The sequence below is a fragment of the Liolophura sinensis genome, chromosome 6 (assembly GCF_032854445.1).
Source record: "Liolophura sinensis isolate JHLJ2023 chromosome 6, CUHK_Ljap_v2, whole genome shotgun sequence".
In the NCBI taxonomy this organism is placed as follows: domain Eukaryota; kingdom Metazoa; phylum Mollusca; class Polyplacophora; order Chitonida; family Chitonidae; genus Liolophura; species Liolophura sinensis.
The window spans coordinates 1,325,476-1,345,199 of NC_088300.1; the positions used below are offsets into that span (position 1 = coordinate 1,325,476).

The 19,724-nt window shown below is 41.2% G+C and overlaps 1 protein-coding gene across 2 annotated transcripts in view; it reads left to right on the forward strand.

Annotated features, from left to right (window-relative positions):
* The window catches only part of LOC135466200 (annexin A6-like), a 55,716-nt gene extending 36,332 nt beyond the window's left edge, over positions 1-19,384 (forward strand). Inside the window, exons 9-26 of one of the 2 annotated variants that reach the window (XM_064743599.1) lie at positions 2,434-2,500; positions 2,693-2,787; positions 3,226-3,339; positions 4,137-4,221; positions 4,435-4,514; positions 4,930-4,998; positions 5,431-5,532; positions 5,796-5,880; positions 7,550-7,653; positions 8,042-8,191; positions 8,470-8,907; positions 12,495-12,665; positions 14,975-15,008; positions 15,710-15,858; positions 16,936-17,037; positions 17,688-17,763; positions 18,191-18,306; positions 18,640-19,384. In XM_064743599.1, coding sequence (XP_064599669.1) covers positions 2,434-2,500; positions 2,693-2,787; positions 3,226-3,339; positions 4,137-4,221; positions 4,435-4,514; positions 4,930-4,998; positions 5,431-5,532; positions 5,796-5,880; positions 7,550-7,653; positions 8,042-8,191; positions 8,470-8,907; positions 12,495-12,665; positions 14,975-15,008; positions 15,710-15,858; positions 16,936-17,037; positions 17,688-17,763; positions 18,191-18,306; positions 18,640-18,765 — 2,163 coding nt within the window. In that variant the 3' untranslated portion in view covers positions 18,766-19,384. Of the gene's footprint in view, positions 1-2,433; positions 2,501-2,692; positions 2,788-3,225; positions 3,340-4,136; positions 4,222-4,434; positions 4,515-4,929; positions 4,999-5,430; positions 5,533-5,795; positions 5,881-7,549; positions 7,654-8,041; positions 8,192-8,469; positions 8,908-12,494; positions 12,666-14,974; positions 15,009-15,709; positions 15,859-16,495; positions 16,640-16,935; positions 17,038-17,687; positions 17,764-18,190; positions 18,307-18,639 lie in introns of those variants that run through there. The other variant, XM_064743600.1, reaches the window with a different exon arrangement.
* The last annotated feature ends 340 nt before the right edge of the window (positions 19,385-19,724 follow it).

A 19,724-nucleotide genomic window follows, 5' to 3' on the forward strand; every position in this document is an offset into this window, starting at 1 on the left:
ACACCACAGCATATGTGTACTGTTTAGATATAGGTGATCCCACCCCACATGTACTGTTTAGATATGTGTGACCTCCACAGCAGTATACATACACAGTTTCGATGTATGTGACCCCCACAGCAGTATACATACACTGTTTAGATGTATGTGACCCCACTGATCTTTCTTGTGTGCATGGTCTGTCCTGTCATATTCTAAGAATTATTGTTGTCTATCTTCACCAGAATGTATTTTCTTCCATCTGCACGAGATGTAGATTTGATGTATTGCTTTTACAGCTCGTGCATGGTATTGCTGTAGAACTTACCTTTAATAGTATAATTATCTTAGCATTTCAGTTCAAATATTGTTGCTTTTCCACGTCTCTTCTCAATCCTGAAACCAGAGTAACATAAGTAATGAGAAAAGTTTTATCTTACAGTGAATGCAGTGAAATTTGTATACATGTGTATACTAGTGAGGAAATAAAGTTAACATGATAAATGAAACCAAAAGTTTATTTTTAGAGACAAATAAATTTCAGAAAATATTACTTTTGGTACTGAAACTGATTTTTTTTACCAGTAGGATATTACCATACTTTGCAAACTAGCTTCAAAACAACTTTCTAGGATCAGTAGAACATTCAGAATGAGGCAACATAGCCATGGGCAAAATTTTAGGTGGTTTTAATACCTTCAATTTAGCTAATGTGCCATCCTGGTGCAATAACCCAGGTGCCTCTCACCAATACAGTTGCTGTAAGTTAAGTCCAGCTCATGCTTGCTTCCTCAGCAATTATAAATTGGAAGGTTTCTTCCTGGTTTCTAGCTCCATCATGCTGGCTGCCGGTGTATAAGTGAAATATTCTTGAGTACGATGTAAAACACCAGTCAAATGAATAAATAATTACCTTATAAGCATGTTTTATTCTATTCAGACAGTATTTTTGTTTAACTAAAAACTATTTCAGCTTCTGCATCAAGATGGCATTCTCTATTTTTCCCTTATACATCTGTTCAAACTATTACCTTAATTTCATATTGGGCTGTATAAATTCATTCTATTTCAGTATGAAGCTAAGCAAAAACTGATAAAAGCCCAGCAGAAAAAAGCCAATGAGAGCCGTAAGTCTTTATCTTCACTCAAATCCAAAGAGAATTTGTCAGAGGATACAGAGAGTAGGTCAGGCTCTGTAAGGAGGGATTCATGGACAAGTGAGAATGCCATTGTCAGGGGAGATAACCAACCAGCAAGTAAGAATCAAGTGGAGGATCCAGAAACGGGGGAATATGGACAAGCAAAACCTGAAGCAACTGTATCTGAGTCAACAAGCTTAGCATCAAATTCTGTTGATAATGGTGATGATCAAGATGAGAATATTGCATCTGAGCCAAATGCATCAGGTGAAAAGAAGTTTTCATCCAAAGAAGACCAACCAACACCAGGTGAGCAAACCAAAGGGCAACAGACACCAGTTGAGCAAGGTAAAGGCCAACAGACACCAGTTGAGCAAAGTGAAGATCAACCCACACCTGGTGAGCAAAGCGAAGGCCACCCCACACCTGGTGAGCAAAGCGAAGGCCAACCCACACCTGGTGAGCAAAGTGAAGGCCAGCTCACAGACCTGATGTCTTCTAAACATGCCGAGTCAACTGCTAATAGTCGTTCTAGTGGTGGTGATGAACGGGTAAATTCTGTGGGAAATGCCTCAACTACAAGTAGCCAATCAATGGAGAGAAGATCTGTGAAAGAGTCGCAGCGTTCTGTTCAGTCCATCAGAACTAACAGAGCAGAAGATGCTGTCAGCGTGTTCAGCCAGGCAATTGTTTACCTTTTACATGTGCTTGTTATGTCATGTGCTGCAGACACGTACATGTATGTCAGTCACTGGTTTTTTTCTGTTCATGTTTTCATGATTCTTTATGCTTTATTTAATTATAGCCTACTTTTGTTTATGGGTTATTCGTATAATGAATTATTGTGAAATTAAATTGCATTGCTGTTTTTAGTTGTGTATGTGTATCCCACACTTTCTTAGCATAAAAAATATGATGATATTTATAGTTGTTGTTGTTGTAATTGTTTCCGTGGTTATCATTTTTATTGATTTATTGCTGTTTGTGTTTTTGACTTATTGTGTGTGTTGATGAATAGTCTGTTTTTACATTGTTTTTGTTTATCTGTGCTCATTTTCTTTAACCATTGCAGGTTTTTAACTCAGCTAAATTTGTTTACTGTTAAACATTAAAACGAATACAGAATCCCTAAGTGTTTGCCGTACACCTTTAATTATATTCTCATGCTTGCATGTGTAATACAGGTTTTGCAAAGTGTGTAATAATTAGAAGCATAAACACCAATGAGACAATGTTTAAATTCAATGTAAAAGAATGCTAAAATTAAAATTGAACACTGTGCATGTGTGTAGCACGTTTGCTTGTTCCGCCACAGAGTGAAGGGGGGACTACTCTTGCAGAATCAGATGCCAAACAGCTGTTCAGAATATGCAAGGAACTGGGTAGGTGCATGTAATAATGTTTTTGTTGTGGGTCTTGTGTAACATGGTAAAAATTGAATGGCATCAAATTTGGTAATAACAATCTTTTGAATCAAAGTTGTTGGATATAAATTATTTTTTGTGGTGCTACTTGTACATACACTGAGCAGTGGAAGTTTTATCTCTATGTTCCTTGACAATTACTTTTATTAGATAAACCAGAGGACGTGTTTATCAGAACTTTGGTGAGACGAAGCTACCAGCAGAGAATGCAGACAAAGTCCAAATTCCGAGATCTGTATGACTTGGTAAGTCCACAAGAAATCACCTAAACAACAACATGTAGCATTCAGCAGTGACATCGTAGAAACTATTCAGAAGTGATGTATATGAGGTCTTTACTGTATTACCTCTCGGGTCACATCACAGCAGCAAGGTCATAATGTGAAGTTTTTGATGCATGGGGCCTCGTCTTTTGATTCATGCAGTCTGTAGGTTATGTGCAGATGTTCCACCATAACACAGCTAGCTCGAAGCACACCTGGGAGAGTGAACACAAGGGGGGTAACTCAGTGGAGCGTAGCTGTCTTCCTGCTATGCTGTGGGTCTGAAAAATCAATATACAGGGTAGCTCTGGTTAGTGCAAATATGTATTAAACAGGAGAAAGCCCACTGCAATTACAACCCATTTAGTCATGTGCTGTAATCTAACGATCACTATGTATTCATTTCTTTTGTATTTTCAGGACTTGATGTTGGAATTACGACAAGGGTTGAGAGAGCCATGGGTTCCTCTGATCAACGCATTGTTAACAGAGAAAGAGGCCTCAGATGTGTCAACTGTTCACAGTGCTTTAGAGGTAACACAAGGGTTGATGATGCTAGTACAGTGTATACATCCGACGGTCACGTTCATAAACATTGTTATACGAGGGTTGTAGGTCTTTCCAATTAGTAGAGAAAGTCATTCACTAACAGGAGGAAGTGTGAGACAGATACTTGTTGCACCAGCATTCATTATTACAGGTACATAGCAAGGTGCTGTGGCGTCCTGCCTAATGGTTGAGGCACAGATTCTATGCCAAGGTGCAGATATGGTATTCTGCCTAATGTTTGATTCACACATTCTGTGCCAAGGTGCAGATATGGTGTCCTGCCTAATGGTTGAGGCACACATTCTGTGCCTAGGTGCAGATATGGTGTCCTGCCTAATGGTTGAGGCACACATTCTGTGCCTAGGTGCGGATATGGTGTCCTGCCTAATGGTTGAGAAACACATTCTGTGCCAAGGTGGAGATATGGTGTCCTAAGTAATGGTTGAGGCAGACATTCTGTGCCAAGGTGTCCTGCCTAATGGCCCAATCACACGTCATTCTTTGGCCAGATGCGGATATGGTGCCCTGCATAATGGTTGAGGTACACATTCTGTGCCAAGGTGCAGATATGGTGTCCTGCCTAATGGTTGAGACGCACATTCTGTGCCAAGGTGCAGATATGGTGTCCTGCCTAATGGTTGAGACGCACATTCTGTGCCAAGGTGGAGATATGGTGTCCTGCTTAATGGCTCAAGTGCTTAATGGCTCAATGGCTTAATGGCTAAATTTTTTTCATTATTGTTTTTATTTATGCTTTATGTTCAGTTTTGTTTTCTTTACAGAACAAAGACATTTCATCAGTAGTAGAAATACTATGCACCAGGAATACAAACTCTTTGAACAACTTAAAGGAAGCTTATAGGAAAGGTAAAATTGATTTTTTTTAAAATGATAAATGGGCTATTAGTTATGGTCTGCAGACATTGTTAAACAGGAAATGTAAATAAATGTCATGCATTTAATGAATTTTTTGTCAGTCTCAGTGGAATGAACCGTGTGCCAGTTTTTCAGTTCATCTATCAATTGCACCCTACTGTAACTGAGTGAACGCTAATTTGCATTGTGGTTATTGCACTGCAGAATACGCCATCAGCTTGGAGAGTGACATTTCAGAGAAGACAAAGAATCCTGTGCAATTGCTCTTACTGACACTGCTCAAGGTGATCTCTCTTTTGTGTAGTAAAGTATACTTTGACTTGCTAGTCTTTGGTGGCTCAGTTAGCTAACCTGAGGAAGTCAGTCATCTTCTGAGGAGGTTTGTGGTGTGCCTGGAGTATGGGCATGGATTTAACAGGGAAGGATCTTCTTCCTTATAAATCTCACCACAACTTACATATTGTATATCATCTGTGACACAAGACTTCATTTTAAGAATAAATTTATTCATGTTAAATCATTTGCCTACTGTGTATCGATCACCCTTCCAAGAAATTAGTATGGACTCAGTGTTTTAACATTTGCTTTTCACAAAATGTAGCTTTTGTTTTAACCATTGTGTTTATATGTATCCCATTAATTAAGCCTGTGGAGCTTTCCTTTAGTAATACATATACATGTGTGTTTTTCTGGGTGCAGGGTGGTAGAATGGAGTCCAATGATTTCAATGAAGATGAGGCAGAGAAAGATGCCAGGGAGTTGTTTGAGGTGAGATAGACTTTTTTAGAAGTAAAGTGAGTGGAGTGGACATGTGAGGATTTGCTAGAGTTATTAAGCTTTGATTTGTGCAGACCCGTGTTTCAGTTGTTCTCCAGTTGTGCTCCATTCTGATATACATTAAAATGAGACTTGAAATACACCATGTGTAATGTACAAGTATATGCACTTTACATGTGGTAATGTTTCCCCCTATCCTGTGTCTTCACTTCTCATAGATGCTGTAAGTAAAAAAATCATTGGTATTCTGTATGTGGATGTGTTGAGACTAGAAGGCAATGTGACATACATGAAATAAATTTGTGAATTCAGGTGTCCATTATTAGCTCCCAAAATGTTTACCGCGTATGAAAATTTAATGTCAGCAGTTATTTTCCACCATTAAACATTGATTGTTTTGTATTTACATGTGTATATTGACAGTCAGGAGAAGGGCGATGGACCAGTGATACTGGAAAGTTCATTAAACTTGTCGAACAGAGAAATTCTGCTCAATTTAAAGTCATCCTTAATATGTTCAAACAGGTAAGAACTCTTTATTCAAGGTGACCTCACATGTAGTTGTTGTATGAGGATATCTGTACAGGAGCATCTAATTAGAGATGGTAACTCTTCTGTGGTTTTATTATAAACATAGATGGTTTTGTAGTTCTTGTAGTGGAAACCAAACTTTCTGAAATACTCATGTAAAAATGAAAAGGGGTGTTTGAGAAATTTTGTAATTATACCAAAAATTACGAAAAGTTGATCTTGATTTATAATCATAACTTTTATGTTTGATTTGTCAGATATCTGGTGGTAAGGACATTTTGGTGTCTGTACGCCATGATTGTCACGATGCGGAGGATTATGTAGAAGCAGTGTCAACACTGGGTAAGTCTCCTGTCTCAAGGTTTAATTCCCCCATTGTACTTGGATTCATAAATCTTAATTTTGCAGATAAGAAGAGGTGATATTACTTTTCTCTGAGGGTTTGAGGGGCAGAGGAAGGCGCTTTGTTTTTAACCTACTAGAGCAGCACAGTGATCAAGAGCCTCTCACTAATGCGGCCGCTGTGAATCCATGCCCGATTCATGCTGGCTTCCTCTCCGATTGTACATGGAGGATCTGTCAGCAACATGCTGCTGGGGGCCTCCGTGGCTCAGGTGGTTAGTGTACTAGCACAGCGTAAAAACCCAGGAGCCCTCACTAATGCGGCCGCTGTGAATCCATGCCCGATTCATGCTGGCTTCTTCTCTGATTGTACATGGAGGGTCTGTCAGCAACATGCTGCTGGGGGCCTCTGTGGCTCAGGTGGTTAGTGTACTAGCACAGCGTAATGACCAAGGAGCCCCTCACTAATGCGGCCGCTATGAATCCATGCCCAGTTCTTGCTGGCTTCTTCTCTGATTGTACATGGAGGGTCTGTCAGCAACATGCTGCTGGGGGCCTCCGTGGCTCAGGTGGTTAGTGTGCTAGCACAGTGTAATAACCCAGGAGCCCCTCACTAATGCGGCCGCTGTGAATCCATGCCCGATTCATGCTGGCTTCTTCTCTGATTGTACATGGAGGGTCTGTCAGCAACATGCTGCTGGGGGCCTCCGTGGCTCAGGTGGTTAGTGTGCTAGCACAATGTAATAACCCAGAAGCCCCTCACTAATGCGGCTGCTGTGAATCCATGCCCGGTTCATGCTGGCTTCCTCTCTGATTGTACATGGAGGGTCTGTCAGCAACATGCTGCAGGGGGCCTCCGTGGCTCAGGTGGTTAGTGTGCTAGCACAGTGTAATAACCCAGGAGCCCCTCACTAATGCGGCTGCTGTGAATCCATGCCCGATTCATGCTGGCTTCTTCTCTGATTGTACATGGAGGATCTGTCAGCAACATGCTGCTGGGGGCCTCCTTGGCTCAGGTGGTTAGTGTGCTAGCACAGTGTAATAACCCAGAAGCCCCTCACTAATGCGGCTGCTGTGAATCCATGCCCGATTCATGCTGGCTTCTTCTCTGATTGTACATGGAGGGTCTGTCAGCAACATGCTGCTGGGGGCCTCCGTGGCTCAGGTGGTTAGTGTGCTAGCACAGTGTAATAACCCAGGAGCCCCTCACTAATGCGGCCGCTGTGAATCCATGCCCGGTTCATGCTGGCTTCCTCTCTGATTGTACATGGAGGGTCTGTCATCAGCATGCTGCAGATTTCCTCCTTCCATAATGCTGGTCACCTACAGTGAAATATTCTCAAGCACGGCATAAACCAGCATCAAGTAAATAAATTAACTTTACTGGTTATGACCCTAAACAAAGTGTGAACTTTACCTAGGTGAATCTGGCTATGACCCTAAATGAAGTGTAAAATTTTAGGTTTCAGCAGTATTAATATCTGTCCTTAAAATAAGAAGAATTACAGTACTTGATGTGAAAGATTTGTAAATGTTTTTTAAATACCCAGTGTTGTTGACTGTGGCATTGAACAGTGATCACCTAATTGGAATATGTAAACACCAAATGTTAACTGGGCGTGAACGGAGCAGATCTGGAGAGAAATCAGACAAGCTCTTGTTTTTACAGTTAACTGCTCTAAAGGCCCTCAGATGTACTTCTGTGAGAAACTCCATGCCTGTAAGAAGTTGGATGATCCATCCTTTGTGAATATCCTGGTCTCCAGAGCAGAGGTAAGATTTACCTGTTGATGTTGTTTTCTTCTCTTCTCGTTAAGTTAATGCAGAAAACAACTAGTAATCATCATAAGATTCAAACCTCACAGCTACATAGAAAGGGACAGTGCTCAGCATTTGTGCAGTCTCTCACATTGATGAAGAATCACTTAGTGAATGGCTGGTCCCCATCCATATCAATATCACCAACAAATTTTTGAGGATTGGTGCTTGGCCAAAGCCAGGTAATGCACACAAGTTGTCCAAATCCATCCATAACCATTAAATGTATAGAATTGCCACAGGCTGTCAATTAGCACAAAATCTTAGCAGAGGTAACTACTCTCTTGGGAGGATAACATAAATTCATTTGTACTGTCTAAATCTGTTGACATAACTATTGTAGACGGACATGCCAGCCACGAGAAAGGTATATAAGAAGAGGTACGGTAAGGAGTTATCAGAGGACATCAGCTCCAGGGGCCCTCATGTGACCCTGCAGGTGCTGCGAGAGTTAGCAAACAGACCTGCCCCCAGCCAGAATAGCAAAGCTAAGGTCGGTCACATTCAGCATTACTGAAATAGACATTTGTGGGGTTTTTTTAGGTTCTTTTGAAAGACATTAAATGTCAGACAGATGTTGGCATGGAAAATTGAAAAGCTGCTTATTATTTTTGCAAAAACATTGAGAAATGTTTGTATTGCTTGTTGTAAATTGCAGAAATTGTCACAGATAATGTGTGATGTCGGCACCACTGACAGTGCCATTTTGTTGATGTCTGTTCAGAGAATATTCTCTGGTGGATGTGTTTATTTGACATGGTATTCCCACAGACACAGGGGACGAGAAAGCCTGTAGGTAACCAGCAAACAACTCAAGTGAAGAAACCAGAGGTGAGAAAACCAGAGGCGAGGAAACTGGAGAAGAGAGATGAGGCTGCAGCTGTCAAATCTAACCCACTCAACCAGCCTGGCAAGAGAGTCATGGCCGAGGCTAAACATAAACGAGAACAAGAGGAAAGGGCTAAAACAAAACAGTCTGTGCAGAAACGAGAAAAAACCAAGGCGGGGAAGTCGTCAGACTCTGACTCCAACTCAGCGGGAACTGTTCATCCAGCTAAAGACTTCAGCGCTGAGAAAGACGCTGACAAATTGTTCAAGGCTATGGACGGACTGGGAACAAATGAGAATGACATTGTCCAGATTTTACCTCGCCACAGCAATAGTCAGAGACAAGAGATTAAAGCGGCTTACAGCAAAAAATATAACAGAGTAAGTACAGATTGTTTGCTTTGTTAACTGGGGCTGGAATGTTTAAATTGGATGTCAATGGAAAATCAAATGAAAGGTAAAAAAAGTTCAAATGGTAGGTTCATGCAAGTACATTTGTATTGTACATGTTGTTATAAAGTAGTTTCATTCGTGCTTGAGTAGTGTACATGTACATGTAGCTGCATGGATTCAAATGTGTGATGTTATGGTACAGATATGCATACTTCATCTCAGCTTATGCTTGTACAGTTACATGGAGCAGTAATCTGTCCATGTATTCTATTTTAAATCATTTGTGTAGAAGTACAAATCATTTTCTGTATATGTGTAGAAAATAAACCGCATTGAAGGCAGTTATTGTTCAGGCAAACATCCCTAATATTTGCTTTATTTTTCTCTGTTTAAATTTGAAGGTTGTAGATGGCAGTTTGTCCCTCCACTCTGACATATCAGAGGAGCTAGTCCCTGCTTCAAGCTTTAGTTATTATACCAGTGTCATTACCTCTAGAATGGTCTAACATCATTTAATTAACACTGGTAGGTGGCACATACATGTTGTGTGATGCACAATAAAACTAACCATATCAACAGTCTTATTACATTTATCTCGAAAAACACAAATCAGTTGGCTGATAATTTGGTATATTCATTGAGGTAAATTTCATTCAATTAAAAATTTAGGAGCTCAGCCCTTTTGTTTTTGATACGACACATACATATAGTGGTTTCTTTGGTCCATAAAATATTTTTGTTTTTCTCTGTTTGGTGATGTTTATTCACTACCAACACTGCACTCACTCTAATAACACCTTTTACCTAATAGCAAGTCAACAAGAATTTGAGGGAAAAATTGGAATTATTAACACTAATAAAATTAAACTTATTTGAGAAGTTATGTTCCATATTTGTTTTTTGAAGAATAAAAAATGTAGAATTGTTTGTTATTTTGTACAAGATACATGTACAGTGTACTGTCATGATAACATATGATAATAACAATGTACTTACAGTGTAATATCGCAATGACACATGACAATTATGATGTAGACACATTGTAATATCATAACAACACATGACAATGAAGATGTACTTACAGTGTAATATTGTAATGACACATGACAATTATGATGTAGACACATTGTAATATCATAACAACACATGACAATGAAGATTTACTTACAGTGTAATATTGTAATCACACATGACAATTATGATGTAGACACATTGTAATATCATAACAACACATGACAGTAACAATGTAGTTACAGTGTAATATTGTAATGACACATGACAATTATGATGTAGACACATTGTAATATCATAACAACACATGACAGTAACGATGTAGTTACAGTGTAATATTGTGAAAACACATGATAATAATGATGTATTTTCAGTAACATAATTCTGTCTTCTCTGTTCAACCTGAGTTTAATGATGTATTATATATGCTGTCTTTGCCTTTGTGCTGTCTTTCAGTTAGTATGATTTATGTGTTGTGAATTGGTGCTCATACCTGTGCTTGTATTTTATCACTGAAATACACTTTGTCACTATTAAATCCTCCTGCTGATACAGAAAAGTAAGCAGTTATTTCTAACAAGTTACAATTTACAGTGTTATCATCTGCACCAGAATGAGTGTTGGTGATGTGGTTTACTTAAGCTTGTCATAACAGAATAGCTGTAGTGCATGGTGTGGTGTGGGTGTTTGGCTGGGTGTTGGGTTGGGTGGTGTAGGGTGAGCTGTGGTGTGGGTGGAGGTGTTTGGCTGGGTGTTGGGTTGGGTGGTGTAGGGTGAGCTGTGGTGTGGGTGGAGGTGTTTGACTGGGTGTTGGGTTGGGTGGTGTGGGTGGAGGTGTTTGACTGGGTGTTGGGTTGGGTGGTGTAGGGTGAGCTGTGGTGTGGATGGAGGTGTTTGGCTGGGTGTTGGGTTGGGTGGTGTAGGGTGAGCTGTGGTGTGGGTGGAGGTGTTTGGCTGGGTGTTGGGTTGGGTGATGTAGGGTGGGCTTTGGTGTGGGTGGAGGTGTTTGGCTGGGTGTTGGGTTGGGTGGTGTAGGGTGAGCTGTGGTGTGGTGTGGGTGTTTTGCTGGGTGTTGAGTTGGGTGGTGTAGGGTGAGCTGTGGTGTGGGTGGAGGTGTTTGGCTGGGTGTTGAGTTGGGTGATGTAATGTGAGCTGTGGTGTGGGTGGAGGTGTTTGGCTGGGTGTTGGGTTGGGTGGTGTAGGGTGAGCTGTGTAGGGTGATCTGTGGTGTGGGTGGATGTGTTTGGCTGGGTGTTGAGTTGGGTGGTGTAGGGTGATCTGTGGTGTGGGTGGAGGTGTTTGGCTGGGTGTTGAGTTGGGTGGTGTAGGGTGAGCTGTGGTGTGGGTGGAGGTGTTTGGCTGGGTGTTGAGTTGGGTGGTGTAGGGTGAGCTGTGGTGTGGGTGGAGGTGTTTGACTGGGTGTTGAGTTGGGTGGTGTAGGGTGAGCTGTGGTGTGGGTGGAGGTGTTTGGCTGGGTGTTGGGTTGGGTGGTGTAGGGTGAGCTGTGGTGTGGGTGGAGGTGTTTGGCTGGGTGTTGAGTTGGGTGGTGTAGGGTGAGCTGTGGTGTGGGTGGAGGTGTTTGGCTGGGTGTTGGGTTGGGTGGTGTAGGGTGAGCTGTGGTGTGGGTGGAGGTGTTTGGCTGGGTGTTGGGTTGGGTGGTGTAGGGTGAGCTGTGGTGTGGGTGGAGGTGTTTGGCTGGGTGTTGGGTTGGGTGGTGTAGGGTGTTCATGTGGGTAATCAGGAGCTGGAACAACAGACATGTAGGTGAGTTTGGCTTGGGTTGAAGTTATACGTAATAAAAACAGGTTGCGACAGGTGCTTGAATTGTTACAACAAAACCGCTTTTAGATGGTAAAAGCTACATGTACTCTTGTAATACTTCAAATTTTTATGTATAGTTGTAAGCTGTAAACAGAATTTAAACAGGTCACATTAAAGTAATTGGGAAAATTTGTGAATTGAGCAATGTTTTAAGCACATGTAAAAGACATGCATGTGTATCTACTTTTTAATGAGATATCATATGAGTGCACTTAATCGTTGTCTACATGCATTTCTGATGCATGACCTCATTAAGTACTTAATCACTGTCTTCATGCCTGTCTGATAAAGGATCTGGTTAAGTGTACTTAATCACTGTCTACATACATGTCTGATGCAGGACTTGCTTGAGCATACTTAATCACTGTCTGCATGCATGTCTGATAAAGGGTCTGGTAAGTATACTTAATCACTGTCTACATACATGTCTGATGCAGAACTTGCATGTAGTTGAGTGTACTTAATCACTGGCGACACGCATGCCTGATGCAGGACTTGCTTGAGCGTACTTAATCACTGTCTGCATGCATGTCTGATAAAGGGTCTGGTAAGTGTACTTAATCACTGTCTACATGCATGCCTGATGCAGGACCTGGTTAAGTGTACTTAATCACTGTCTACATGCATTTGTGATGCAGGACCTGGTAAATTGTACTTGTAATAACCACTGTATACATACATATACATTAATCAGGACATGTTTAAGTGTACTTAATCACCGTCTATATGCATGTCTGCTACAGGATCTGGTTGAGGACCTGAAGTCTGAGTTAAGTGGTGATTTTGAGGAGCTGATTCTGGCCCTGATGATGACCCCCCAGGAGTATGAAGCTTACTGTCTTAACGATGCTGTCCGGGGACTGGGCACAGACGAGGCCACACTGCTTGGAATGTTACTCACCAGAACCCTCAAGGTACCTCCATCAGCACCAGTGGGTGTGATTATACCTGTAACATTAGGCAGTAGTTCGACTCCAGAATCTGAAACTAGAACACCCAATGTACCTCCATCAGCACCAGTGGGTATGATCATGGCTAGGCAGTGGTTAGACTCCAGAATCTGGAACTAGAACACCCAATGTACCTCCATCAGCACCAGTGGGTGTGATTATGGCTGTAACATTAGGCAGTAGTTCGACTCCAGAATCTGGAACTAGAACACCCAATGTACCTCCATCACCACCAGTGGGTGTGATCATGGCTGTAACATTAGGCAGTAGTTAGACTCCAGAATCTGGAACTAGAACACCCAGTGTACCTCCATCAGCACCAGTGGGTGTGATCATCGCTGTAACATTAGGCAGTAGTTCGACTCCAGAATCTGGAACTAGAACACCCAATGTACCTCCATCAGCACCAGTGGGTGTAATCATGGCTGTAACATTAGGCAGTGGTTAGACTCCAGAATCTGGGACTAGAACACCCAAAGTACCTCCATCAGCACCAGTGGGTGTGATTATACCTGTAACATTAGGCAGTAGTTAGACTCCAGAATCTGGAACTAGAACACCCAATGTACCTCCATCAGCACCTGTGGGTGTGATTATACCTGTAACATTAGGCAGTGGTTAGACTCCAGACTCTGGAATGAGAACACCCAAAGTACGTCCATCAGCACCAGTGGGTGTGATTATGGCTGTAACATTAGGTAGTGGTTAGACTCCAGACTCTGGAATGAGAACACTTAAAGTACCTCCATCAGCACCAGTGGGTGTGATCATGGCTGTAACAGTAGGCACTGGTTAGACTCTAGACTCTGGAACTAGAAGACCCAAAGTACCTCCATCAGCACCAGTGGGTGTGATCATGGCTGTAACATTAGGCAGTAGTTAGACTCCAGAATCTGGAATGAGAACACCCAATGTACCTCCATCAGCACCTGTGGGTGTGATTATACCTGTAACATTAGGCAGTGGTTAGACTCCAGACTCTGGAATGAGAACACCCAAAGTACCTCCATCAGCACCAGTGGGTGTGATTATACCTGTAACATTAGGCAGTGGTTAGACTCCAGAGTCTGGAATGAGAACACCCAATGTACCTCCATCAGCACCAGTGGGTGTGGTTATACCTGTAACATTAGGCAGTGGTTAGACTCCAGGCTCTGGAATGAGAACACCCAATGTACCTCCATCAGCACCAGTGGGTGTGATTATACCTGTAACATTAGGCAGTGGTTAGACTCCAGAATCTGGAATGAGAACATTCAGAGTACCACGATCAGCACCAGTGGGTGTGATTATACCTGTAACATTAGGCAGTGGTTAGACTCCAGAGTCTGGAATGAGAACACCCAATGTACCTCCATCAGCACCAGTGGGTGTGGTTATACCTGTAACATTAGGCAGTGGTTAGACTCCAGGCTCTGGAACTGGAACACCCAATGTACCTCCATCAGCACCAGTGGGTGTGATTATACCTGTAACATTAGGCAGTGGTTAGACTCCAGAATCTGGAATGAGAACACCCAAAGTACCTCCATCAGCACCAGTGGGTGTGATTATACCTGTAACATTAGGTAGTGGTTAGACTCCAGACTCTGGAACTAGAAGACCCAAAGTACCTCCATCAGCACCAGTGGGTGGGATCATGGCTGTAACATTAGGCAGTGGTTAGACTCCAGACTCTTGAATGAGAACACCCAAAGTACCTCGCACAGCACCAGTGGATGTGATTATACCTGTAACATTAGGCAGTGGTTAGACTCCAGAATCTGGAACTAGAACACCCAAAGTACCTCCATCAGCACCAGTGGGTGTGATTATACCTGTAACATTAGGCAGTGGTTAGACTCCAGAATCTGGAACTAGAACACCCAATGTACCTCCATCAGCACCAGTGGGTGTGATTATACCTGTAACATTAGGCAGTGGTTAGACTCCAGACTCTGGAACTAGAACACCCAAAGTACGTCAGCCAGCACCAGTGGGTGTGATTATGGCTGTAACATTAGACAGTGTTTAGACTCCAGAATTTGGAATTGAAAGGTCAAGTTTGTCTGATTAATTAAAGTATTCAAACAGTTTTGAATATTTTTCAAATCAGTAATAATTTTGAGATTTCCTATGACCAAGATGCAGTAAATACTTCAGTAAAAATGAAGCTGCCAAATAGTTATTTTTAATGTCTTATTGAATTAAAGGAAATACAGGGTATGCTTTTATTTTAAGAAACAAGAAAGGCTGCAGAATATTAATTTGGAATCTTAATGTTTTACTTTTAGGAAATCAAAGCAGTCAAGGATCAGTATCAGCGAGGTAAGCCATTGCTCCTGCTGCTGTTGCTGTTGTGAGAACACTGTCAACTGCTTACTACATGTGTTACTACGAATCAGGTGAATCTACAAGTAAAAAGTTCTCTGTCCAGTGCTGGCCAATACCTCTAATACTGTGTTGTTACGCCAGTGTCTACCTGTTTCCTGGAAGGGCAATGCCTTCACAAAAGTCTTATTGTACTGACACTGCACACCTGTACTATTGCACCTGTGTTTACTTGTTAGCTTACAAGAAGAACTTTGATGAGAACCTGACTGTGGACACTAACAATGCCTTTAAAAAAGTCTTATTATTTTACCACATGTATGTTGCACCTGTGTTTACCTTTGTTATGTTCTACAAGAAGAACCTGAAATAGCTGTGGATACTGGCAATGCCTTCACGAAAATCTTTTCATTTTACCACCTGTATGTTGCACCTGTGTTAACCTGTGTTTTTCTGTAATAGCTTATGAGCAGAACCTGGAGGACGACTTGGCTGTGGATACTGGCAATGCCTTCACAAGAATCTTTTCATTTTACCACCTGTTTGTTGCACCTGTGTTTACCTGTGTTTTTCTGTAATAGCTTATGAGCAGAACCTGGAGGACGACTTGGCTGTGGATACTGGCAATGCCCTCACAAGAATCTTTTTATTTTACTACCTGTATGTTGCACCTGTGTTTACCTGTGTTTTTCTGTTAGCTTACAAGAAAAACCTGGAGGACGACCTGGCTGTGGATACTGGCAATGTCTTCAAACAGATGCTCTTACAGCTTGTTAAGGCTGAGATTGATGAGGGTACAGCAGTAGATCAGACAAAAGCAGAAGAAGATGCCAGAAAACTGTTCAAGGTAAAATTGTATAAAATGGATGTGTGTTTATGCTTTTACTCATCACATTTTCATGATGTAGGTTTTTCTCAGTTAATTTAATTTGGTTATATTGTCATTTTGTGAAGATTTGAAAACCACATCTCACCCATTCATTCATTTATTACATGTACATGTATAATATAGAATGTTTGACTCCATTTTCTTCAGCACTCGTTATTGCCAGAAAGTTTGTCAGGTACATGGTAAGTAACAGTCTTCTCCTCTTCCATCAACAGATGTCCGACCCTGCATAGTAGATGAAATAAGCATGAGGTTTGTTTTTGACTTGGAGGACGACCTGGTGTCCTGTTAGCTATATTACTGATGGTTTGTTTTTGTATGGCTGTTTCAAGAAGAGACCAAGTCACTATGTGTTACTGATGGGACTCTGCATAGTAGATGAAATAAGCGTGAGGTTTGTTTTTGTATGGCTGTTTCAGGAAGAGACCAAGTCACTACGTGTTACTGATGGGACTCTGCATAGTAGATGAAATAAGCGTGAGGTTTGTTTTTGTATGGCTGTTTCAGGAAAAGACCAAGTCACTGTGTGTTACTGATGGGACTCTGCATAGTAGATGAAATAAGCGTGAGGTTTGTTTTTGTATGGCTGTTTCAGGAAGAGACCAAGTCACTGTGTGTTACTGATGGGACCCTGCATAGTAGATGAAATAAGCGTGAGGTTTGTTTTTGTATGGCTGTTTCAGGAAGACACCAAGTCACTGTGTGTTACTGATGGGACCCTGCATAGTAGATGAAATAAGCGTGAGGTTTGTTTTTGTATGGCTGTTTCAGGAAGAGACCAAGTCACTGTGTGTTACTGATGGGACTCTGCATAGTAGATGAAATAAGCGTGAGGTTTGTTTTTGTATGGCTGTTTCAGGAAGAGACCAAGTCACTGTGTGTTACTGATGGGACTCTGCATAGTAGATGAAATAAGCGTGAGGTTTGTTTTTGTATGGCTGTTTCAGGAAGAGACCAAGTCACTGTGTGTTACTGATGGGACTTTGCATAGTAGATGAAATAAGCATGAGGTTTGTTTTTGTATGGCTGTTTCAGGAAGAGACCAAGTCACTGTGTGTTACTGATGGGACTCTGGTGGATCTTATTACTCAGCAAAACAAGGCTCAGATCAAGGCAACGTTTGACAAGTACACTGAGGTGAGTTCTCCTGGAGCTGTCACCTCTATGTATGATACTAGTTCACAGGAACATGTGGACTTCCTACCAGAGATAAACATCCACAGTTGTCTGTAGTAACAGTGTAACCAGCTCCTACCAGAGATAAACACCCACGGTTGTCTGTAGTAACAGTGTAACCAGTTCCTACCAGAGATAAACATCCACAGTTGTCTGTGGTAACAGTGTAACCAGCTCCTACCAGAGATAAACATCCACGCTTGTCTGTGGTAACAGTGTAACCAGCTCCTACCAGAGATAAACATCCACGGTTGTCTGTGGTAACAGTGTAACCAGCTCCTACCAGAGATAAACATCCATGGTTGTCTGTGGTAACAGTGTAACCAGCTCCTACCAGAGATAAACATCCACGGTTGTCTGTAGTAACAGTGTAACCAGCTCCTACCAGAGATAAACATCCACGGTTGTCTGTAGTAACAGTATAACCAGCTCCTACCAGAGATAAACATCCACGGTTGTCTGTAGTAACAGTGTAACCAGCTCCTATCAGAGATAAACATCCATGGTTGTCTGCAGTAACACTAATTTTATGACTCAATAAAACTGTACCTTTATGGCTGCCCATTTGAGGACCCTAATCCTGAGTGGTATTGGTTTACTTTTGCTCTCAGATTGCTGGTCATGATGTGTATGAAGGCATCAAGTTAGCCATGTTGAGGGAGGATGAGGAGGGATATATTGGTCTCGGTGAGTGTACATGTACGGCTAGTGTTTTGAATATGACTATCAGTTACATGTAACTCCCTTGGCTCGGCTTCTGGTGTGCAAGTTCACTGCCAAGACAAGTACTTGTATAAATTGTGGATTGCTGAAGAGATGAAAGTACACCTGGCCAGGTCAGCCTGGCATGCTGTGGCCAATTTCCAATGGTCAAACTTTGAAAATTCATTTTCTTTAAATTTACCTAATTTGAAACACAATATCAGGATACAGCCTACAGATTTACAAAAGGAAGTACAAAAACTTATTGGTGTTCCCATTTTGATGGATTTGTCACATTTTGGTTCTGGCATCATTGTTAAAATCTTTATTGATTATCATCCCAGAATAAAGAGCTGAATCAGCTTTGGTTTTGTAGTGATTTTGATATCTGGCTTCTTTTTTCCTCCTTTAGTGCGAGCCTGTGATGATGTGGTTGGTTTCTACGCATCTCGTTTGAACCAGTGTATGATGAAAGACGTTGGGGCAGATGACAAGATGATCATCCGGATCATCGTGACGCGATCAGAGGTAGGCTCAGTTCTACAGTCAGTGCATTAGTACTAGTGATCTTCAAAACTCATGTGTCCTGAACTCTGATTTGGTCATTTGTGTGGGAATTGGCATAAACATAATTTGGATGTACAAATTAACCAAATATTGTCATGTAAGCAATCTGTGTTTGTGTTTCAGCTTCTTAAAAGCATACATGTATCTTACATCCAGTGTATCTTGTTAAACCCTTTTGATTCCTTTCTTTTTTTTTGAACAATCTTTATACATTGTATTAATACAATTAAATCTTCAGGTCTTTAACTTAGATTTAAGCGTGAATATGTAGTGCAATTCCTTTTCTGTTTACAGATTGATCTAGCAGAAATAAAAGGAAGATTCCAGGAGCTTTATAGCGAAAACCTCGCCAAGGCAGTTGAAAAGGAATGCGAGGGAGACTTCAAGAAGGCCCTGTTAGTTGTACTAGGGGAAAAGTAAGAGAGCTGTGGCTGTATATGGCATGCTGTTCCTGTCCCCAAGTGTTGACTGTGCCTGATGTGTTAATTCTGGTGTGGGCTGCCCATCTTCTAGCTTTCTTATTATGCATGCTGACTTTACCAGAAGATGGGGCTGCAGTTCATTAATCTGTACATTGATTCTACAGCATTTGCTCTAACTCTTCTGATGTGTCAAACATTAACGGTCACTTTAAGGCATCTGTAGTTCTAAACTTTGTGTAATCTCGAAGAGAAAAAATTGTATTACATTATGCAGACAAAACAAGAATTATGAAATGGTGAAGAGAACCTGGGCTTATATTCATGAACATTCCTATAAACTTTATATCTCATGGAATGTGCAAATCCAGAAAGTTCTGTATCCAGTCCCAGTACTTTGAAATTCGTTTTTTTTTTCCTTATTAGTATTTCTTGGGGACAAAGAAAAACTTAAACATTAGTTTGATTCAGCTTGTTCTAAGGCGTTTATTAATAGATGAAAGTGAAAGCTTACTCAGATAGGAGTTTTGTGAATACAGGCCCTGCTTGATGATGAGGAAAAGCTGGAGAAAACTACTAGTTGTGTCTCGAATCTGTGATAACAGAAGACTTTGAGGACATGGCAGAGCAACAGAGAGTTGCAGTATTTCTGTATACAGTCTGTGATAATACTAGACTTTCAGGACATGACAAAGTATTGGAGAATTGCAGTATTTATCCAGTCTGTGATATTTGTCTATTTTTATCTCTGCCTTGTCATAGTTTTTTATGCACATTAGTATTATTTATTTATATTTATTTATTTATTTATTTATTTTTAATTTGTTATTTTTTTAGTTAATCCTGTTTAGTAGCAGCTAGATAGAGGTGCGTGCAGATTAAACCAAAGTGTCAGTAGCTTTTCAACTTCTTCAGTTTTTGATCATCAGGTTTTCTGTTTGTTGTTCAACAAATAAAATC